The sequence below is a fragment of the Haliotis cracherodii genome, unplaced genomic scaffold (genome assembly GCF_022045235.1).
Source record: "Haliotis cracherodii isolate W230 unplaced genomic scaffold, xgHalCrac1.p SCAF_14, whole genome shotgun sequence".
Classification (NCBI taxonomy): Eukaryota; Metazoa; Mollusca; class Gastropoda; order Lepetellida; family Haliotidae; genus Haliotis; species Haliotis cracherodii.
The window spans coordinates 5,074,796-5,099,329 of NW_027266269.1; the positions used below are offsets into that span (position 1 = coordinate 5,074,796).

At 41.3% G+C, this 24,534-nt stretch overlaps 1 protein-coding gene across 1 annotated transcript; it reads right to left on the minus strand.

Moving 5' to 3' along the window:
- Window positions 1–4,953: 4,953 nt before the first annotated feature.
- Window positions 4,954–22,063, minus strand: LOC139460975 (uncharacterized). Its single transcript, XM_071242436.1, has 10 exons — window positions 21,940–22,063; window positions 17,986–18,055; window positions 15,490–16,796; window positions 14,740–14,811; window positions 13,353–13,433; window positions 12,073–12,796; window positions 11,544–11,677; window positions 10,948–11,001; window positions 10,102–10,395; window positions 4,954–7,454 (listed from the first exon to the last, which is right to left on the minus strand). Exons 3-10 carry the CDS (start codon window positions 15,677–15,679, stop codon window positions 6,778–6,780), a joined length of 2,226 nt encoding a protein of 741 aa, XP_071098537.1. The 5' UTR covers window positions 15,680–16,796; window positions 17,986–18,055; window positions 21,940–22,063; the 3' UTR covers window positions 4,954–6,777.
- Window positions 22,064–24,534: the final 2,471 nt, after the last annotated feature.

The following is a 24,534-nucleotide window of genomic DNA, read 5'->3' on the forward strand; positions in this document are numbered from 1 at the left end:
ATAACTGGAATACTGTTAAAAGCGGATTTAAACCCAACTCACTCACTCACTCACTTAACGTTAAACTGGATGATGGTTCCATGAAATAGGTACCTCGCTATTAAATGCAGCGAATTCCGGAGATAGTTTCGGCCATGTTGCCCCCACCCACCTTTGTTGATAATGACAACAGTTTGTTCGATCTATTCAAAGATGATTTTTTTTATATTGTGCCTGTGCCTCTAAAGGGGGATGAAATACCTGTTCCGCCAACCTGCTGTGACGATTCCGAAATTGCGAATTTCATTGCAACAAATCAGAGTGAACACTTCCCAATCTCATTAAAATCAGATGTTAGTTCTCGCTACGGCTAAACAAAGATCTGAGGACATCCCATTACGGGTCACGTCAGACCGACCTTGGACTAACTTTGACCGACCAATGAAATGACCAATCAGAAGGCAGCTTTCTTGTGCTTTACGGCACTAATTTCAAATTGGCGACTACGCTTCGAAACATATTTTGACAAATTCTCGATTAAAAATTTGAAACCTGAACAAAAGAACATTCTGGAATGGCTAATAGATGGTCCCGATTGTATTGATTCAGTCGTTAAACCCGTAACTATCGTTCGGAATACCTCGTGTAAAAGTTTTCGAGGTTGCATGATTAGAAATCACATTCCGACTGTCACTTTCATAAACTGGTAAGCGACGCTCTGATTGGTCGGACGAAAGGTCGTTCTGACGTGACCCCTAATGAGATGTCCTCAGATCTTTGTTTCGCGTTAGGAACTAAGGTCTGATGTTAGTGAGATTGAACACTTCCAGGAAGACCGCGTATGACATGAAAATCGTCACTAGATGCATGCACGAGCAGAATGACTTCAGATAACTAGAAGCCATTCCTGCCCATGAACTTTGTAAACCTTTATGCAAATTCTTTACTAGTAGAGATTGCTGCAGAGCATCATTTGTTCCCCGCGTTGTGCAGAGGAAGAGAGGAGAGAATTGGTGTAAAGTACAAATTGGTTGTTATTAATGTAGTTATCTTTGGAAAGCACAATAAAAGAAACAGTGTCTTTAAATGGTCAGCACAAGGAAAACTTGGCCTGTCAGGCAAAACTTGATATATACCCACTATTAGTACCAATAGAAAAGAATGATTTCAAGTCCTATATAGATAACACAACAAATGTCATTCTAAAACATGCTTTTGCAGCAAATATCAATATTTCTGGTCAAAATGTTGGTTGGGTTAAATAAAACAAACTTTTTAAACAGTAAACACAAAAAAATGTAATGAATCAACTGTAGATAAATTTCAGTTCAAATGTAAAAATTCACGCATTCATTAATGGATTCCCATTTATCCAGCAGCATGTTAGGAACATACAGTTTGGTCACGTTATCTATAAATATTGAAAATTATCTTACATATTGTAAAAACAAAGGCCATGGGTCACTTTTCTCAAAACTTCGTTTAAGTAATCACAAACTTAAAATTGAAAAATTGGTAGATATACAAATACACCAACCCCATTGGAACAACATCTCCGTGAAACATGATGTCTCAGAAGATGAACGCCATTACGCACTGTCTTACATAATACAACAAAGAAAGAGAATCACAAATAATCCCCAATCATGATAAAGAAGTTGGTACACTCTGTTAAAAGGAACAGTTCTTAATAATTTTACCAACAGTTATCCAGAAACAACTTCCAGGATCTGTTATCATATCAACAATTACAAATTCCTTGTGTGTACATTACCATAGTTTTGATCAATTCTCATATTGTTTCCTTATAAAAATTCACTTCTTTTGAAATAAAATTGTTATAATGTACCTCCTTTATATGTTGAATGTACATGTGTTTTTTAATTGTTTATTGTGCATGTATGTTGTAGTTTGTGACAGTGTAATGTCGCCACTGTTTCTTCATGGCATATTCCGCAATACATATCTCATATAAAACATCTTTGTTGTATAATAGTTTCTTACAGTTATGTACGGGGGCACGGTTGGCCCAGTAGCCTAAGGCGCTGCAATTCGCTGTGCAGAGTTGTGTCCCTTTGGCACGCCAGAAACCTATGACAGTGTGTTTGAATCTCGGTTCGCCCCGAATTTGTTGTCAGCACAAAACCCGTGCTCGTTGGTTTCACCAAAGTGGTGAACGTCTAAGACCTGCATCACTTCGGACGTTGCTCCCACATCAAACTGACACGGAATAATATTCAAAACGGCATTAAACCCAACTCACTCACTCACTCTTGTGTACGGTTCCGTTTGGTTAACTGGGTTTGTGTTGTGATTGCTTCCGGTTTAGATTTGAAGTATGTTTAGAAGAATGTTACTATGTTCAACCCAAACATCGTGAAGATATCACGCAACCGTATAATCTTTTAGGATAATAATTGCCAACTTTAGACCAACCTGTTGATTTCCTATGTATCTAGGAGCAAAGAACATATACGGATGTATAATCTCTCCAGGAAGTTAAAAAAAACCTGTCAAAGCAAAAAACCATGCAGAACCGTAAACCGCCGCATGAAACGGTATGAATCATAAATTACATACAGAGAACTATATGAAACAATACTGTGCTTAACTGTGCACAGCAAGCCTCCATACATGTGATTATGAAGACAACTAATTACAAATTGCTCATATAAAACCCGTTGTTTAACATGTGTTGTTTATTGAACAAAGTCATACTTTATAGAAGCCTGGTATTTAATCGTGTTGAACAATATGTTGCAATAGCAATGTGAAGTTGAAAGATTGCGCGAGACGGGCTTGATCTAAATTCCTCACTGGAACCTTTCTCAATGGCTGCCTGAATAACATACGATACATTGCAAAGATATGGGGAAAACAGAGCTGTTGGGGTAAGGGAGATAATCACTTACTCTCAGTGATACAGCTTGAGTAAGTGCGTGATAAAGCTCTATACTACGCCTATAGCTAAAGAAGGTAATCGCTCAATGCGCAATAGTTTATTCTTACAAAATATAGACCGGTTAACTTTAGCGAAATAAGATATATATTTCCCTTAAACATTTTTTGGCTCTTTTAAAAACAGAATGAACAAATTTCATGGGTTATCTGTATTACGAATCGCGACTAAGTCTCAGAATTGCAAGACGGTTTTGAAGTATCGCTTTTTGCTGAAAAAGATTGGTTGGTTTGTTGTTTAACGCCGCACTCAGCAATATTCCAGCTATATGACGGCGGTCTGTAAATAATCGAGTCTGGACCAGACAATCCAGTGATTAATATCATGGGCATCGATCCACGCAATTGGGATCGATGACATGCATCAACCAAGTCAGCGAGCCTGACCAGCCACACGTGCCGCTATAGTCAAGCCTGGAACTTCCAGTTAAGTTCGACAAGGGTGAAAACCGGACCTTTATAGTCAGTTAACGCCCTTGCCACGCGAAGATGATTGGCTGTCCGTGCAGAAGTTCACCAGGGTTAAATAGTATTATTAGAAGATGGTATGTAGAATACTCGGTGAATGATAACAATGGTTTTGTTTGTTTGTTATTTAACGCCGCACTCATCAATATTCCAGCTATATGACGGAGGTCTGTAAATAATAGAGTCTGGACCAGACAATCCAGTGATTAATATCATGGGCATCGATCCACGCAATTGGGATCGATGACCTGCATCAATCAAGTCAGCAAGCCTGACCACCCGATCCCGTTAGTCGCCTCTTACCGCAAGCATGGGTTGCTGAAGACCTATTCTTCCCCGGATCTTCACAAATAATAAGGGGAAGGTCCATAAAGATTTAACCTCAATGACTAATGCATGTTCAATGATAGATATAATACTTATCTGCATCCCGCCACTGGCACATACTCTGCCTTTGATCTTTCTCTGACAGATTCAAATATTTTACACGTGTTTCAATGGCCGGTCACTGATGACGTTTGTGGGAGTGACCTTTTCCAACAATACTCACAACTGTCAATCCCTCTGACGAACCATCTTCAACAAGGTTGAACATTACAAAGACCGATAGGTCTTTATTCCAAACACTATCTACTGAAAAACTAAAACCTGACAATTTCAGTAATGTTCATGAACCCATAAAAACAAAATTCAGATAACTTAAATGATATTGGAGACGAATGTCCTCTGCAAACCCTCATATAGGTAACCCATGGTTTGATGGGTAAACAAGACAGAAAATAGGAGTGAGTGAGTGAGATGGGTTTAACCCCGCTTTTAACAGTATTCCAGTTATATCACGGCGTGTCAGCTTAATGTGGGAGGAAAGCCCAAAGTGATGCAGGTCTCAGATGTTTACCACTTCGGTGAAACCCACGAGCACAGGTATGGTGCTGACAAACCTAGAAACATAATCGGGGCGAACCGGGTTTCAAACCCACAATCATAGGTTTCTGGCGTGCCCAAGGGACGCAACTCTGCACAGCGAATTGCGGCGCCTTAGACGACTGGGCCACCCGTGCCCCCACAGAAAATGGGATGAAAGCTGTGAAATATTTCCGCCAACATCCCAGCGTTCACAACGTTAATTACGTTCAAATCACGGGCGCCAAGGCGGGACGAACTCTTAAACAATAGAAAGTGTGAGTGAGTTGAAGTTTAACTTCACATCGGGAATATTTCAGCCATATCATGACGAAACAAAACTTGACATTAACAATTTATTATTAAACAATATACAATTCTGCCGAGGAAGGGCAGTATGATAACTAGAATATCACAGATTTACATAAAACTAGTTAGAGAGCATGTAAAAATATATTATCATTTTGCAACACAATATAAAAACAGGCCATAGATCGCCAGCAGCTGAAGGTAGATCACCACGCTAGGGTCCAAGGGTACTTACAGTACTTTTGCTACCTGCATGGACCTCAGCTGGATTTACATCATCCCTTCAGTTGTTGGCAATTATGACAAATTTAGACACACATTAAAATAACACAAATAACGTGGTAGAAATATATACACTTTGAAAGATGTGGTCTTACATACAATTTCAGGGGAACAATACTTTTACACTACTTTAACCCCTTTGGAGGATATCGCCACTAACAATCTCAGTTACTGATTCATACTACCAATTATAAAAGTTATTTATTTATTTACAAAATATAGCAATAAAATTTACAAAATAAACATCAATTCTGGAGAAACTAGTGTACCCAAAATTAATTCCGCCACACCCATGTCCAAGGTGTGGAACATGATTCAAAAGATTAAGGGCAAAGGATCTAAATCTGGATTTCACCATCTCAGAGATGGTAATACACTTTTAACTACTAAATCTGAAATTGCAAACAAGCTTGGTGACATCAGCTGACCATAACCCTCAGTTTCAGAGATATCAAAATCAGCAAGAATAGAAAAAGGTCCCTGAATTGTATACTGCCCAAGGACAAGCTCATGACACTGCAGCAGAAACCGACGACGTTCGATATCAGCTCCTCGAACACACATGCCCGATTCATGTTTGTCAATTCTACTTTCTATAGTTGATGAAATAGGGACAACGGAAATTGTCCTCCTTCGCAGCACAATGCTGTTATCATTCCCATACCAAAGCCTTGACGTGATCATACAGATACCGCCCAATATTATTAACTAGCTGTTTGTCAAACAATCGATTGGTCTGGTACTTTGGAGACCAATAACCTCCTGAGTGACATCCAATGTGGTTTCCGAAAAAACAGTTACCAGTGACCATTTGGTGCGTTCAGAATCGTATAAAAAAATCATTGTCAACAAACAATTACTGTATGATTCATTTCCGACTTAGATACGACATATGATACAACGTGGATACATTGTATTTGAAAAGATTTGCATGAATTCGGATTGGGGTGCAGATTACCTCACTTATATCCATTTTTAAGCAACAGACAGTGGGCTGTACCCTGTCTAATAATTTCGATAAAAATCTGGGCGTCCCTCAAGGCAGCATTCTATCTCTCGCACTTTTCAGCATCAAAATTAATAGTCTCACCAAGTCTAGAACAATAGTGTCGATGGTTCACTTCCTGTGGACAATTTCAACATTTCTTGTCGTCGTAATAGATATGCATACAATAGAAAACAACAACAGCTCTGTCTTAACAAAATTGAAAATTAGGCCAACGAAAATGGATTCAAATTTTCTAAATCCAGAACAAATTGTATTTACCGTTGTCGTAAATCCAAACCGCATTTTAGATGGTACTCCTATCAATGTAGAGGAGGAGGCCACAATCCTGGGACTGATTTTTTACCCGTCATTTCACATACTCACCACACATCAAATATCCTGAAAGCTCTCGACTTGCTAAAAGTCACCCGTCCAGCTAAAAAGTCAGAAACAAACTCTTTGGTGTATCAACAAGAATATAACCATTTACAAACTTAATATTATTCTCATAGATACATTGTTAAAGACGGACCCAAGAACGGTGGCAAAACTGCAAGTGCCACCATCATTGGATCCCAAACTCTCCCCCCAAGACTCCCAGATAATAGCTTTGGTCTCAGCAGTGAAGATTGGACTATCTCAACTGCTTTGACCTATATTAAACAACAAAACCAATCTATAAATTTCAGCATCATTTCAGATTCATTGTCTTGCCTTCAGGCACTAAAACTGTCTCCTCGAATCCCCCTAAAATTTTACAATGATCTTTCACATGGCCAATGTGTTAAGGCCTTTTGCTGGCTTGCAAGTCATGTTGGCATGACTGTCTTGTACTGTGTTGTACATCTATTTTTCAAAAACAATATTCGCTGTTCGAGTCACTTTGTCTTTCACTCCTTGAAATCGGACATATTTGCAACATCCGTATCAGACTTCCCGTTGTCTGACCCAGCGACGGCACTGAGCTGCTCAGAATGATCACAAGTGCATTCCAAACACAGCCGGCTCTTGGAAAGGCCCCGCTCTTGGGTAATGAATTCTCGGTGAAGATTTTCATTCTTAACCTCCAGTGCCTTCATGATAGTTTTCATGCTCGTGACTTGTTTGAAAAGTTCAGACCATCTGACTGTATCGGGGAGAGTAGACGCAGATAGATCTTGCTGCAAAGACAGGGAAATTTCGTTCATCTGGTACAGAGAATCTGCAAGCCGTCTGATATTGACCGTTCCCTTCATTTTACAGAAAGGACACTTTGCTCTTCGTCTACTAGCGACGGTCAGCTTCTCCAGTTCGTCCTCTACTTCTTTTGCTAGAGTCTGGTTGTCTTCAGAAAGCATTGGGAGAAACTGCTTCTTGAATGTGGCACTGGTAAAGTTACCGAATAAGTAGGTGACGAAGGCTTTGTTTCGTGAATGACTGGTTGGTCGTGCCAAGATACTCTCTCTCCCGGCTTCAGACATGACATCAGTGGTTATCAGGCGGTCCAAGAGAGGAGTAGAGTCTAACTCGAGGCCCCGGATCAGAACGGGCGAAACCTTTCTTATCGATTCAATATATGCATCCGTATCTGGAAATGGAATAGGACATATTCAGTTCGGACATTCTGATATCAATGTAACGAGTTTGGTTGCTGACCAATAGCAAGTTGAGTTGTTTAACATAGAGCTCAATTATTTTCCTGGCATCCGACTACTTTGAAATGAACATTATGTTTTATTGCCTAGTATGGTGACCCGTGAAGATCCGGGGTAGAATAGGTCTTCAGCAACCCATGCTTGCTGTAAAAGGCGAGTATGCTTGTCGTAAAAGGCGACTAACGGGATCGGATGGTCAGGCTCGCTGACTTTGTTGATGTATGTCATCGATCCCAATTGCGTGGATCGATGCTCATGATATTAATCACTGGATTGTCTGGTCCAGACTCGATTATTTTACAGATCGCCGTCATAGAGCTGGAATATTGCTGAGTGCGGCGTAAAACAACAAACCAACCAACCAACCCTAGTATGGTGGCCTAACTTTGGTCGCTGGTTATCTATCTGTAGCCCTTTTTTATGTATTTATATTAACCGTCATATTTTATGGTTACGTAATAGCTTTACATACGAAGCTGTGATACTCTAGTTTTGCTGTCCATTGTCTTCAGGTTTTCATATAGTTAAAATGTGAGAGAGTGTTTATTCAGTATTGAAGGCCTCGTGGCCAAGAGTACGATTGTGGCAAGTGGATGTATTCCCTAATGTGTAAATACAAATGTATATAGCTATAAATAAAACTGTACTTTAAATACAGATTAACACTTCTGCTTAACTAGACACTGATAAAGTTATCTTCAGATTAAGAGCAAAACCAGTTATAACGTTAACATGTTTTAGGGACATCAGGGAGTCAAATTTCTGTCTTGATGGGCAATGATGAAAATAACGAGGAATTAAACTATCTCTGCTGTTCTCGTAATAGTGCAAAATGATATCCATCTTTTAATTCCAATTAATCACAATTTTCAAAGAACATTAATTCAGGTTTTATAAACTGTTTGCTAAAACGCTGTTTTTGTACTTTTAAACAATGTGCTAAACATCGAAATTTCGCCAAGACTCTTACAAGATCCTAACCAAAGCATCAGATTATATAGAGTTCAGTTTCCAATAGTGATTTATATGAGGCATAATGGTTTTAGAGCACAGAGCTATTAATCTTTGGACTCCAGTTTTGTACAACAATGTCAATACATCTTCTCTTGAATAATTCCATAAAACAATGTATATGCCAACAGTCCTGCAATATCCACGCATAACCAAAACCAGATTTAAACAAAAGCATTCTCACATGAGATGCCCAATTAACACTACCATTATCAGCTTGTACTTTCAGCATTTTATAACAAGCATGTGGAAGTCGATTTGAATTCATGCGTATCAATCTACACCAATATCTTATACATCGACTGAAATAAAAAACACTAAGATGGTAACGGCCAACTTCACGAAGAACCACATTAGATGATGCTTTATTACTGACTGACAAATATCTCTTAAAGAAAGAACTTTGGATTTTTTCTATACTTTCTCTAAATGTAAATTCCCAAATTTCACTTCCATAACAAGCAATCGGAGCTATTTTACTATCGATTATAGAACCAATTACCTCAAATGACAAGTACGGATAAAGCGTAGTCAACTTAAAAATAGAAAAACATGTTTTCTTGGCCTTTGTCACTAGAGTTTTACAGGCCTTTGACCACAGAAGACGTGATGAAAAGACAATGCCCAAGTATTTATAATATGTTACTATTTAACTTTCTGTATTTTATTGTACCAATTTTCAATTCGTTTAATAACACCACCATTTCGGAATACAATCATATTTGATTTATCCATATTGACTTCCAGAAACCAAGTATCACAAAAAGATTCCCTATTTATCTAACTTTCTCTGTAAGACAATGTCATTCGCAAAAAGCAACAATTGATCTCATCAATAATATCACTCACAAAAATACCTTTCGTTACACTTTTATCTAAATCTATAGCAAGTTGGTTTTTGAAGAATATAAATAACAAAGGGCTTAACATACAACCCTGTCGGACTCCATAGGAGGTTGGTTGGTTGGTTGTTTAACGCCGCACTCAGCAATATTCCAGCTATATGACGGCGGTCTGTAAATAAACGAGTCTGGACCAGACAATCCAGTGATTAATATCATGAGCATCGATCCACGCAATTGGGATCGATGACATGCAACAACCAAGTCAGCGAGCCTGACCACCCGCCACTGGAAGTCTGAAATGCGTCAGTTCTAAAATTACCCTTACGAACACAAGCAAAAACATTTTCATACAAATTCTTTAACACTTTAAACATTTTGCCATGTATGCCTTTCTGTAGAAGCAGATATAATAATTTAGTTCTATCAACAGTTTAAATGTATACATCAGTAATGTATGAATTGTTCTCGTCATGATATGACTGAAATATTGCCGATGTGACGTTACATTTTAACTCCGTCACTCACTATAAGGTTTTAAATGAATTTGGCATCTATTACTGACTCGCCCACCTTATCATTGACTCGGGGGGCACGGCGGGCCCAGTCGTCCAAGGCGCGATATATAACTGTGATATAACTGGAATACTGTTAAAAGCGGCGTTAAACCCAACTCACTCACTCACTCACTCACTCAAAACAAGTATTCACGCGGTCTTCATCTTACCGTCAATTTCCTCCCGAGACAGGAGCTGCAGATTCCGTTGTCTGAAACTCTGCATGAGATAGTCCTCCATGAAACAGTTAAGTTTATCAAAATCTTGGACATCCCCTTCATCAGTCAGATGGTCCTGAAGGAAGATGGTTGCCCGCTGCGCACACTGTTGTAAGGTAAATTCCATCATTTTCTCCAACTTCATAACATCGTCCCTTCCACGTGTAGATGCACCACCAGCCTCTAGTATCGCAGACGCCAGCACCTGCCTTGCTTGCATTACCTCCTTACTATCTTTAGGGGGTGCTATGGAGAGGAAACATCCTTCAGTAAAAATTGTGAGAAATGGGAATTCTGTCAGATAAGTATATTCGTTTGTTTGTTTGTTGTTTAACGCCGCACTCAATTTCGTCAATAAAATCATTCACAAAAATACCTTTCGTTACACTTTTATCTAAATCTAGTTGGTTTCTAAAGAATATAAATAACAAAGGGCTTAACATACAACCCTGTCGGACTCCATAGGAGGTTGGTTGGTTGGTTGGTTGGTTGGTTGGTTGGTTGTTTAACGCCACACTCAGCAATATTCCAGCTATATGACGGCGGTCTTTAAATAATCGAGTTTCAACCAGACAATCCAGTGATTGACATCATGAGCATCGAGCCACTCAATTGGGATCGATGACATATATCAACCAAGTCAGCGAGCCCGACCACCCGATCCCGTTAGTCGCCTCTTATGACAAGCATAGTCGCCTTTTACGGCAAGCATGGGTTGCTGAAGACCCTTTTCTACCCCGGATCTTCATGGCAATATAAACGTTTCATAAATGTAATTCATCAAACATTAATAGGTACCTTCTGAGTGACCTGGGCGTAGATTTTCTTTTGTCCTTTCATTGATTACATCCTCTGAAAAGAGAACACCCACATCAATTTCACGTTAAAAATGCTAATGCTTTCATTATTCAGGTAGATAAGCACTGCACCACCCTACGTCTGAAATAGTGCAGCCACAAACAACGGCATAATGGCTGAAATGAAAAAGTTCAACGAGATAATATTATATATATTACCTTTACTGTGGATAACCAAACTAGCTAATATTTTAGCAAGTTGTCGAAAGCGTTTTCATTCATTCTTCAGCAACCCATGCTTGCCTTAAAAGGCGACTAACGGGATCAGGTGGTCAAGCTCGCTGACGTCGTTGATGAATATCATCGTGTCCAAATCGCGTGGCCCGATGCTCATGATGTTAATCACTAGATTTGATTATTTACAGACCGTTGTCATATAGCTGGAATATTGCTGAGTGCGGCGTTAAACAACAAACAAAAATAAAATTGACAGACACACCACTTTACATCTGAAGAACTGGTCACTCCAGGCAAAAGATATTATACAGGTGGACCACATATGTTATACACTGGATAATAAGATACTATTGAACATACCGTGTCTGACAATGAATTCCCATTTTGCTTTGGTGCTCCAGGATGTTGTAACAACTATATCAGGCATAGGGAGAGACTCCTGTTCGCAAGTGGTAGAGGGACATCGCAGTATTAGCACAATGTTTCTACATGCCCTATAAGAGAAAACATACAAAGTGAAACGGATCCTTATTGACGGTTTGTTTGTTTGTTTGTTTATTGTTTAACGCCACACTCAGCAATATTCCAGCTATATGACGACGGTCTGTAAATGACCATCGATCCACGCAATTGGGACACGTAGACATGCATCTAGCAAGTCAGCGAGCCTGCCAACCCAATCCGGTTAGTCGCCTGTTACGACAAGCATAAGAAGTATGACTTCTGATGCGACGAAGCTTTCAACATACAGTGAGTAAGTTAAATGTTAACATCGCATCGGTAATATTGCAGCCATTCGGCGATGAGAACAAGGTATGCCTCACAACATAAGCATAGGCGATCAAAATAGCGTGTCACGTTTAATACTGAAGTCATGACGACCACTTACCTCAGACATTCAAATTCCTTGAAGTACTCCTGGACGCAAGTGATAGTAACTGTCTTTGAGACAATTCTGAGTCTGATCACTAACTCTCTCACTACCAGTGTTGTGTAGTCAGATTCTGGCAGCATGATTCTCACATGGCGTCGGTCTTCCAACATTTCAGCGAACAAATCAAAACTGTCACTGGTAAAGCAGTAATGTGATTCAGCATTTTCGAAAAGCCGAGAGTAGCAGGAATTGACCTGCTTCAAAAATAGATGTATCACTTTCTGGGATTTCTTTGGATTCATTTGAATCGACCCAGCTGTTGCCCCCTTTGACGTTTCTGAGACTATCTTCTCAATGTCCTGAACAAATCTCTCAGTCGAGTTGAATTGCTCTGAAGACAGAACACCATTGTTAACGGTGAAGTCGGCAATGTCTTTTCTCACAATGCTTATGATTGCCTTTGCGAGCTGCGAGTTGTAATATTTGGCTCTGTCAAGTTTTAGGTCATCTGTAAGTATTGTTAGAACTAACACTGGACTGTCATGGCGGAAGATGCACACATCACAAAGCAAGTTGTCAGGAATCTTTCCATTCAGTGTCATGTTCAGGGTGACCAAGAGCGAATGGCCGGTGTAGGCAAAGTATCCTTTCTCACACAGTTTCTCTATTTCCAAGAGAACAGTTTCATCTATGCTTGATAAGTAATCGACCATGACCCGAGGGTAGATGAAGCCTTTACCTGTGAACACAAATGATAACCAGATGCAGCATGTATTCAGCGGATAAAACGATTCATCATAGGCTATTGGATATGTTTGTTACAGACCCGTGAAGATCCGGGATAGAACAGGTCTTCAGCAACCCATGCTTGTCGTAAAAGGCGACTATGCTTGTCGTAAGAGGCGACTAACGGGATCGGGTGGTCAGGCTTGCTGACGTGGTTGATGCATGTCATCGATCCCAATTGAGTGGCTCGATGCTAATGAGGCACAGTCGTCAACCAAGGGATGACTGGCACAGTAGTCAACCAAGGGATGACCGGCACAGTAGTCGACCAAGGGATGACCGGCACAGTCGTCAACCAAGGGATGACTGGCACAGTAGTCAACCAAGGGATGACAGGCACAGTCAACGAGCCTGACCACCCGATCCCGTTAGTCGCCTTTTACGACAAGCATAGTCGCCTTTTACGGCAAGCATGGGTTGCTGAAGACCTATTCTCTCCCAGAATCTACACGGGACGACTTTCTTGGGCGCCCCCCTTTTCCATGTGTAAATTTGATGTTTCGGTTTACCTGCAAGCTCTGTCGAGATCCACTGTGAAAAATATCCGCTGTTGTACTTTCCTATAAAACCTTCATGTCCTTGGATCGATTCTGAAATCGAAGAAATGTAATCAGTCAGTGTAATCAGTCAGCTATATCTTTCTGTTTGTTACACGATGCAATTTTTCGAACACCCATGGCTGGCCTTACAGTGATTTGTGAGTATAATTTGTTTACATTTTTATCGCATTGGCAATATTTTTAGCAAAATCGCGATGAGAAGTTAATCATAAATTAATAATCTGTCGACAAAGAACAGTTAAACAGTTAGGTAATTATCACAGTTTAAGTAAAACCACGGACCTACAAGTCCGTGGTAAAACCAAACCAGATCAAACAAGGGCAAAAGTGAGCGTGGCTCACTAATACCCCCGACCCGCCTAGTGTGTCAGTAGTTACAAATTAAATAGCTAGGATAGGGTTAGGGTTTGAAAAATTCATAAAAAATGGAAAATAAATAAAAACAATATTTTTGACTGCACCCCTCCATATGAAATAGGTTATATGTACTAAGTTTGAGATGAATCCACTGAATAGTTTAAGAGAAATCGCGCGGACAAAGTTTTCGGACGGACGGACGGACGGAACCTTGGTATAACTATATACCAGAGAATAAACAGAGAACCTAATACAATAGGCTCGGGAGTATCAGTTAAAACCAGGCTACAGACCACAGCAACCAAAAATACACCACCTAAGTGGGGATGATGGTGGCGAACGGTACGTCCTGCATGATTTCACAGCAGGACTTCGTTCAGAAATCGTAAAGAAGCACACGCGTAATAATAGTATGCTCCCCGAGTTGGGTTTAACGCCGCTTTTAACAGTATTCCAGTTATATCGCGGCGTGTCAGCTTAATGTGGGAGGAGAGCCCGAAGTGATGCAGGTCTCAGACATTTACCACTTCGGTGAAACCCACGAGCACGGGTATGGTGTTGACAAACCTAGAAACATAATCGGGGAAAACCGGGGTTCGAATCCACAATCATAGGTTTCTGGCGTGCCAAAGGGACGCAACTCTGCACAGCGAATTGCGGCGCCCTGGACGACTGGCCCACCCGTGCGACCCGTGCGACTATGCTTGTCGTAAAAGGCGACTATGTTTGTCGTAAAAGGCGACTAACGGGATCGGGTGGTCAGGCTCGCTGACTTGGTTGATGCACGTCATCGTATCCCACTGATTGCGCGGATCGATGCTCATGATATTAATCACTGGATTGTCTGATCCAGACTTGATTACTTACAGACCGCCGTCATATAGCTGGAATATTGCTGAGCGCGGCGCAAAACATCAAACCAACCAACCAACTTTACAATAATGTTCACATTCCTCAAGAAGTCAGTATTAATGTTTACCTGTGAGGTCATATGTGAAGGTAGGTGGACAATAGCCAGGTAAGTCCTCTGTTGTATTCCTTGCAGGTGAACCTGGCCACAAGAAACAATCATTTCGGTTATGGTTATTATGGTAATTGTATTCATTACATAACTGGAAGGAGCGGTCGGGTAGCCTAGTGGTTAAAGCGTTCGCTCGTAGACCCGGGTTCGATTCCCGACATGGGTACAATGTGTGAAGCCCATTTCTGGTGATATTGCTGGAATATTGCTAAAAGCGGCGTAAAACTAGACTCACTCACTCACTCATATCTGGAACATATACATCTTTGCAATATGTCGAGCACTATTCCTACTGCTCTAGCCCTGTATGTCTACATTTCACAACTTTTGAGTTAAAATGGACCCTGTTCTTTCTACCAAGGGCCCGTGAAGAATAGGTCTTCAGCAACAAATGCTTGCCGTAAAAAGCGACTATGCTTGTCGTAAAAGGCGACTAACGGGATCGGGTGGTCAGGTTTGCTGACTTGGTTGATGCATGTCATCGATCCCAATTGCGTGGATCGATGCTCATGATATCAATCACCGGATTGTTGGTCCAGACTCGATTATTTACAGACCGCCGTCTTACAGCTGGAATATTGCTGAGTGTGGCGTTAAACAACAACCAACTTTTAAGTTGCCAACGTGATTAATAAGAATCTTATTTGGTCACGTTTCAAGACATAATTTGTTTATAGGACATCGCAAATGACACTTGGAAATCCGTACCTTGAGGGAATGTCTGTGGGCTTTGTCGTAACGACGCCGGGCTTGATGAAGACACATCGGGTTCACCAACGCCACTGACGATGATTTGATCAGAATACATGCCCAAGGACACGGAACTGCTAGAAGCATCATAGCTGCCCATGGACGTCGTCATTGACGTTGATCTCTTATGTGTTTGATAATCAGACATGTTAGTGGGTAGGTGTATCGTTAAACCAAACACATATTAGAAAGCTTTGTCTCAAGGGACATCATTTGTATACGATTGAACCACTCTTTAAAGTCCATCCTACAAATGTTCCCATTTTGAATGGTGTATGTCTCTGGTCCCTTCTTTTCATAGAACACAATGCCTTCCGCACACCCAACTGCGATTTCAAGAATGAACTTAATATTATGTTCTTTGTCTTGGAAACTATGTAATTCCACGTCAACCAATTCCTCTGGCACATCCAACAAATCTCCCTCGAAACTGAGAAACGCAGCTTCGTCCTTAATTTTCTTGAACAGTGATGATCTTAATTCTGTTACTGATCCAGGTACATCGACACCCCACAGTTCTATGATCTTTGATTCATATGGTTTATCCTTGTCTCGAGACTCATTTATTCCAAGAAAAAAAGATCCACCTCCCTCCACTTTAGACAAACAACTTAGATTTTCTTTGAAGCGCAGTTCCTTCCAAACGTAATCAACAAAGTCTCCAACTGAGTCTATATTGGTCTTTGGCATGTAAACTTTTAGCTCTGTCCTTCTGTTCTCATGCAACAGAGTGCCATATCGATCTAATCCACGGAGCTTGGGAGGAGCTTTCTGAGGACGAACAAAATTGGTCAAAATAGATACGATATTGATCGTTGATGCCCTCTCAAGTTTGAAGTCAGATGATATTTTCGTTTTAAAATCAACCGTCGATATGAATGGTGTTTTGGTAACTTTTAACAGTACCACATCCCGAAATTGTTTAAACTTTTCCTTTTCATGCAACCATTGACGTGTATATGTGTCAATGAACAGTTTACCGTCGGGTATCAGATTGTTCAAGCTGTTGTCCAGGAAGTCGTCCAGATGTCCAAGGTATTCATCATCACTTGTTTGTCCATTTAGATGTAGTAACACATCTCCACCATCTGTGTTTCTCAAAGCACTCACGATCTTCTCAATTTCCTTCAGTTTCCGACGTTTTCGGTCACTTGTCTTGATTTTTTCCGTAAGAACACAGACATCAAGGTGGACTGAAAAAAAGTTTGGTTCCACCAGCACTATATTGTATTGTCGCCTCAGTGTGGGACAGACCTCACAACCACCTGTAACAAAAACATATTTATGAATTATTTGTAGAAGAAGAAGAAGAACTCTCATTTGCATGAAGGCCTCGGGCCCATATACAATTACAGTTCACAATATACCAATTGTTCACAGATGCAACGGTAAAGTAACGTGACACATGACTTATGTCATAATTGAATTGTACTACTTGTTCTTTTTGCATTAGCGTAATATAGGAAACGTGATAAACTATTTAAGACTGCTTCATTGTTATTACACATAATAGATTTGAAATGGTTCAAGCTTGGATATCGGCAAAGTTTTGCCAGTAAGTATTCCTTTCTGAGATCATTATAACATGAACAAATGAGTAAAAAATGAAATTCATCCTCTATACCATTATTACAGACTGGACATATTCGAAGAGACTTTTCTATCGACAGATACCTGCCTTCATTATTCTTCAATTTTTGAAAGACCTGCTCTAAATCTTACAATTATGTTTCTAAATTTTCTTTCATACAAAACTGAAAGATATTTTTCAGGTTCTAAAAGACTTTTAAACTCTGCATATAAATGATATCTTGAACTAGAGTTTAAGACTAATCTACAGTTTTGGTAAAACATGTTTATACAAGTATCCTTAAAAAGTCGTAGAAATGAAAGCTTGTTCCCAACTGTTTGCGATATCCATACAAAACCAAAGCCATGAGAAAAAAGAAGTAAACGAATGTTAGAAGCCCATGTATGGCGTCCACAGTTATCATATGAATTATCTTAAGCCAAAACTTAAGTGTTCTAACATAGGAGTTGATGTACAGTGGAAAGCGACCCATTTCCGCGTAGATTATAGCATTTGGGGTGTGTTGTCCTACTTGCAGGAATTTCTAACAGGCTAATAGATGAACTTTTTCCAATTTGTCATATTGCTGAATTATTTGTAGTGAGTGAGTGGTTTGCTCCTACTTTGAATTACTCAAGCAATTACAGATAAAACAGCGATCGTTGTTATGATCAACGTCCAACGCCTTCAATCGGGTATGGTGAGGTCCATACCAAGTCACCGAGCCTGAACCACCATCCATTTAAGTCGCCTCTTATGACAAACATTGTTTACGTGGAACCAGGTCTACCACAGAGTCACACGGGGAGAACTATTTATTATATACATCTAGCTGTTCATAAAATGTCTGATCTACTATCTATAGAAGGAAGAGAACTACTCACCATCCTCTGATCTTGCCATTCTCATATCTCCATTTTGGAAGAATGATCACCCCAGTCATTTTGATTCCACCTTCGACAGAAATAATTTTATATAAGGTTGGTTGGTTTGTTGTTTTACGCCGCACTCAGCAATATTACAGCTATATGACGGCGGTCTGTAAAATAATCGAGTCTGGACCAGACAATCCAATGATTGATATCATGAGCATCGATCCACGCAATTGGGATCGATGACATGCATCAGACAGGTCAGGGAGCCTGATCACCCGATCCCGTTGGTCGCCTTTGACGACAAGCATAGTTGCCTTTTATGGCAAGCATGGGTTGCTGAAGACTTATTCTACCCTGGATCTTCACGGGTCATTTTACATAAGATATATAAGGTAGTATTAAAGGAAGTATATCTATAATAGCTTTGTTCTAATGTCATAATGTGGTGAGGACCGCCTCCGTGGTCTAGTGGAAGAGCGTCCGCCCGGCGAGCGGAAGGTCCGGGGTTCGATCCCTAGCCGCGTCAAACCAAAAGACGTTAAAAGATGGCACTTGTTGTTGCCCTGTCTGGCGCTCGGCATTTAGGGGCTAAAACAAGGACTGGTCGGCTCGGAATCAGTATACTGTGACTGAGTGGGGTATTCATGTTAAACTGCAGCATGATATCTCTGTGGGCTAGCACTATAAATCGGCATCAGTCCGGACTAGTACAAGCAGCCACACACACACGTGCATGCACGTCGCTATATAAGTGCATTAATCTTGGACGCGACGTTAATCCCAATTTCACCTCACCATAATCTGGTGACGCCATAAGATGATGTGACATGAGGTTTAACGTTCTAGATGATTGCACTTAAAGAGCGATATGCATGCACATGCTTGCTTGCTTGTACTAGTCCCTAGTGCTGCATGTGTGTGTGTGTAATGCTGCATGTGTGTGTGTAGTGCTGCATGTGTGTGTGTGGCGTTGCATGTGTGTGTGTAGTGCTGCATGTGTATGTAGTGTAGTGCTGCATGTGTGTGTGTGTGTGTGTGTGTGGCGCTGCATGTGTGTGTGTGTGGCGCTGCATGTGTGTGTGTAGTGCTGCATGTGTGTGTGTAGTGCTGCATGTGTGTGTGTGTGGCGCTGCATGTGTGTGTAGTGTATTGCTGCATGTGTGTGTGTGCGTGTGGCGCTGCATGTGTGTGTGTGTGGCGCTGCATGTGTGTGTGTAGTGCTGCATGTGTGTGTGTAGTGCTGCATGTGTGTGTGTAGTGCTGCATGTGTGTAGTGTAGTGCTGCATGTGTGTGTGTAGTGCTGCATGTGTATGTAGTGTAGTGCTGCATGTGTGTGTGTAGTGCTGCATGTGTGTGTGTAGTGCTGCATGTGTGTGTGTAGTGCTGCATGTGTGTGTGTAGTGCTGCATGTGTGTAGTGTAGTGCTGCATGTGTGTGTGTAGTGCTGCATGTATGTAGTGTAGTGCTGCATGTGTGCGTGTGGCGCTGCATGTGTGTGTGTGGCGCTGCATGTGTGTGTGTAGTGCTGCATGTGTGTTTGTGTGTGTGGCCCTGCATGTGTGGCAGCGTGCGTGGCGCTGCGGGTGTGGCTGCTTGTACTAGTCCGGACTGATGCCGATTTATAGTGCTAGCTCACTGAGATACCATGCCGCAGTTTAACATGAATACCCCACTCAGACACAGTATACTGACTCCGAGTCGACTAGTCCATACGTGCGTACGTGCGTTCTAGTCTGGACTAATGCCGGTTACATTTTTATAGCGCTAGCCAACTGAAATACAGTCTTTGTTTTATCCGAACGACATTCAAGTTAGCAACAAGTAGGATCTTTTAACGTCTTTTGGTATGACGCGGCCGGGAATCGAACCCCGACCTTCCGCTCTCCGGGCGGACGCTCTACTCCTAGACCACGGAGGCGTTATAATACCACCCTGGGACATCACAAGGATGCTTAAATTTATCAAAATGCGCTTCCAATCGTGGTTGGGAGGATCTGCTTACGAGCTGTTAATGCCGAATATTCGAAGTACGTATTGTATAGAAATTAACTAAATCACACACCAGGGAGATATGTCATCTCCTGATAACTCTAGATTTAGGTCAGTTTTGTTTATTATCTAATAGATAGTGTTATCAATGCCATGAACCAATCCTTTAAACTCCCTGGGAAGACGGACCCCTGAAGATCCGGGGTAGAATAGGTCTTCAGCAACCCATGCTTGCCGTAAAAAGCGACTTTGCTTGTCGTAAGAGGCGACTAACGGGATCGGGTGGTCAGGCTCGCTGACTTGGTTGATGCATGTCATCGATCCCAATTGTGTGGAGCGATGTTTATGATATTAATCACTGGATTTTCTGGTCCAGACTCGATTATTTACAGACTGTCGTCATAGCTGGAATATTGCTGAGTGCGGCGTTAAACAACAAACCAACAAACACTGGCTAGACACGCTATTCTCCGCACCGCGGATGTTTCAATCAATCTTCATACTTCTTAAAAGTTAATTATATATGACTTGCTCTGCCTTTAGTGACCTCATAAGTCGCACAGAACGTGCAGTCCCTGTCACTGAGTTTTAATCATACCAAATATGATTGTGAAACTATAACACGCGAACACAAAACTACTTTGAATGGTCATAACCCCTCTTTGGGGGACAATAATTTTAAACTACTTCAATCCCATTCCGAAGTGATCGAAAACACAGACTAGATTCTGGAGGTTCCAGTGTATGTGAGCCAAATTAAAATATTTAAACCCATGACCAAATTTACGATTTATGGATTCACATTTCCAAATTATATCAGTTAGTATCAAAACGTTCGAAACTGTTGCAATGAAGTCCCTTGTTCGTTCATTCGTTGTTTGACACCGCACTCAGCAATATTCCAGCTATATGACGGCGGTCTGTAAATAATCAAGTCTAGACCAGACAGTCCAATGATGACATCATGAGCATCGATCCACGCAATTGGGATGCGATTACATGCATCAACCAAGTCAGCAAGCCTGACCACCTGATCCCCTTAGTCGCCTTTTACGACAAGCACAGACGCCTGTTGTGGCAAGCATGGGTTGCTGAAGACCTATTCTACCCCGGTATCATAATCATACATAGAGTCTAGTGATCCCACAAGTCAAGTAGATGGGTAACTGTGTCGGTATAGTCCACGGCAACTAAGTATCCATTGGTAAGTCCTGATCGACAGCAACGTAATAAGGTGACAACGTTGCTTGCCGCGTTACACGTCGGTTCTGACCCGTCAAAAACCCCGGATCTTCAGGGTTCAATAAGTCCCTTGAGAAAGGAACAAAATATCTCATATTTCGTTTTATCGGGGTTTTTTGTTTAACGCCGCTGCAAAAATGTTTATGTGTTGATCGTGAGATCATGTGTACGCTGTTCCTTGTGTAGTCGTTGCTCGCTGTTACCTAAGGCCTGTGTGTTTATCGCTGCTATTATTCAGACAAGGAAGTGGATACGATCAATTCGGTCACAGCAGTACGTGCATTAAGTACAGCGGTCGAATTCCTCCAATTTTGATCTCGTCACACCGAGGTGAAAATCAATTCCTGATAAAAGCACTGCACATACATACAAGTATTTTACTACCCAAGCGCGAATGCACTTAAGGGGTGTATTATTTCGTAATTTTATTAAAAATATTTCATGAGTTTGTCACAGTGATGTTATAGGTATAGGTATACACTCGATGATTTTTCTGAAATTCCTGAATATATAAATGTGAAAACGCATGAATGAGAAGCGGTGGTGTGGTCGGTGTGTGTTTGTGCTCACAGACCCTCTGTTTATTGCTACACACAGAGATAAACAGTAATGTAGGTCAGGCCTGAAGACCAGGGCATGATGACCTGGTTTGCAATCCCGTGACAGTTCATATTTCAGTGCATCAATATATGTACAATGCCCCCGCATACGCTGTCAAATCGTACACGTACCTTCATGCTTGTAGAACCTGCTCGGAAAAATGTCGGGCTGGACCTACCACTCTCACATGTGACCGCACGTCACAAGGAAAAAGCTCCTCAGATAGCCTACATATGTCAATAACACTATCAGCCATCTAACCGGGTGCAGGTCGATCGTCACTGCGCACAAGTAGAACCAGTCAAATATGTGCAACTGCGCACATCAAGCGCGTAATGCAAACTGTGCACGTTCTCGTTCGCGCCTCCCATTAATGTTACTGATTAAGCCCCATGCATAACTAATGTCTTAATGATGATAGGGGCGGTTGGGTAGCCTAGTGGGTAAGGTGTTCTCTCGTCGCGGCGAAGACCCGGGTTCGATTCCCCAACGGTGTACAATGTGTGAAGTCAATGTTTGGTATCCCCGCTGGAATATTGCTGAAAGCGGTGAGGTGGTGAGGTGAAATTGGGTTTAACATCGCGTCCAAGATTATTGCAATTATATAGCGACGTGCATGTATGTGTGTGTGTGTGTGTGTGTGTGTCTGCTTGTACTAGTCCGGACTGATGCCGATTTATAGTGCTAGCTCACTGAGATATCATGCCGCAGTTTAACATGAATACCCCACTCAGACACAGTATACTGACTCCGAGCCGACCAGTCCTTGTTTTATCTCCTTAATGCGCCAGACAGGGTAACAACAAGTACCATCTTTTAACGTCTTTTGGTATGACGCGGCTTGGGATCGAACCCCGGACCTTCCGCTCTCCGGGCGGATGCTCTACCACTAGACCACGGAGGCTGACAATAGGGTAACGATAAATGGGGTCCATAGTCTGAATGGGTGAGTGAGTGAGTTTGGTTTTACGCCGCTTTTAGCAAGATTCCAGCAATATCACGGCTGGGGACACCAGAAATGGGCTTCACACATTGTACCCATGTCGGGAGAGGGACCCGACGAACGAACGCTTCAACCACTAGGCTACCCGACCGCCCCCAATCTGAATGGGACTTTGTGTATATATAAGACGGGTTTATTTCACTTTGTCCCATTCTGTAGGGAATTAACAGAAACATTCGTCACAACTCGTCCCTTTCCGTAACCTGCAAGAAGACTCGTCTCCCTATCGATGAATGTTTTGTGCGAAAATACGACAAACCAATCAGAATACGCGTATGATTTCAAGTTCTTCGTCAAAGAATCCCTCAGAAATAATTTTTGATTTTACATGTCTTGCGTCTAAAAATATACCGAAGACACAGTTAAATGTGTTCAATCATACTGTATAATATCCGCATGTCCAGATGTGCTCTTAATTGCATCTGAAATATATATATAATATATGTGGAAATATGTGAAGCATTACGCAACGAGTTGACAATTGTTTTAGGTATGCCCGTTTGCGCTAAGACGGAACTCGGTCGCAAAAATGGCCACGAGCTGGGCACGAGTCGCTATTCGGCTTGTCCCGGAATAACACGAGTTGGTCAGAAATTGTGTTTATACAGGTTCATGGTAATGGCGAAAGTGTTCACAGTCAACTGAACTCATGCCTAATGTCTATTCATGATCATGTGAATTGTGTTCACTATAATCCAATCTAATACTGCTAAAAGCGGCGTTAAACCCAATTCACTCACGCACTCACTCAACATGGCTACCACTGATAACAGTTTTTGTATAGAAAAATAGCATTCCTTCTAATGCTGATTGTAGGACGATGGTTTTAACTTTCTTGAAACATAATCTTTCTTTTTTGTATTTTTAAGAATTAATATTTAAAGACTTCAAATAGTTCAAAGTTGACTGATATTGCGGCGTTAGTCGAAATCACCGCTTTTGAAGGCCATGACAGTTGGAACTAATGTCGTATGTTTTCTCAAACCAGGTCAAATGTAAAAAGTGTTTCAGCGTCTGGAGTTTACGAATGATTTCAAGCAATTAAGAAATGTCAGAGGATGCTAAAAATCTGATCGTGATAAGCAGGAATGATCTGCCCATGCCATTACTTTCCTATCTTACACTAACCAACATTTTTTTTCCACATTTTCTGTTGTCTGGATCAGCGCACAAGCACAAGCGCACATTATAACACTATTGATCATTTCAACGGCTAAGGGAATCTTAAATCGATGGCATGCGTAGTTCATGCAATCAACCATTGTCTGTATTATGGGCCTATGGCCTTCTTACTGAATAAACTGTCTGTCTGTCTGTCTGTCTGTCTGTCTGTCTGTCTGTCTATTTCAAGTTGTTAAAGTGCAGAAATAGGTTGCTCTGACTTTTATATTGGGGGCGCGGGTGGCCCAGTCGTCTAAGGCGCCGCAATTCGCTGTGCAGAGTTGCGTCCCTTGGACACGCCAGATACCTATGATTGTGGGTTCGAATCCCGGTTCGCCCCAATTATACCCCGGATCTTTATGGGTCGTTCTCATTAATGAGCACTGCTAATTTGGATAAGGGGTTTGAATCCGATTTCTAACATGATGGTCATAAACTATTAATGTTGTACAAAATGTCATAAAATATACAGTCTAGTTCGTGGTTAGGCCCCACGAGTATATTACACTTTTGTTACTGTTTGTTAATCTTTTACCTTGTTAGAGTCTTTGACATAAAAAAC

Excerpts from the sequence above, each read along its gene's own strand:
- LOC139460975 (XM_071242436.1), bottom strand. The coding sequence starts at position 15,679 with ATGTCTGATTATCAAACACATAAGAGATCAACGTCAATGACGACGTCC. Across the intron at positions 13,434-14,739 it reads CTTCACATATGACCTCACAG|AATCGATCCAAGGACATGAA; the intron begins GTAAACATTAAT and ends CTTCGATTTCAG. Across the intron at positions 11,002-11,543 it reads GGAATTCATTGTCAGACACG|AGGATGTAATCAATGAAAGG; the intron begins GTATGTTCAATA and ends TTCTCTTTTCAG.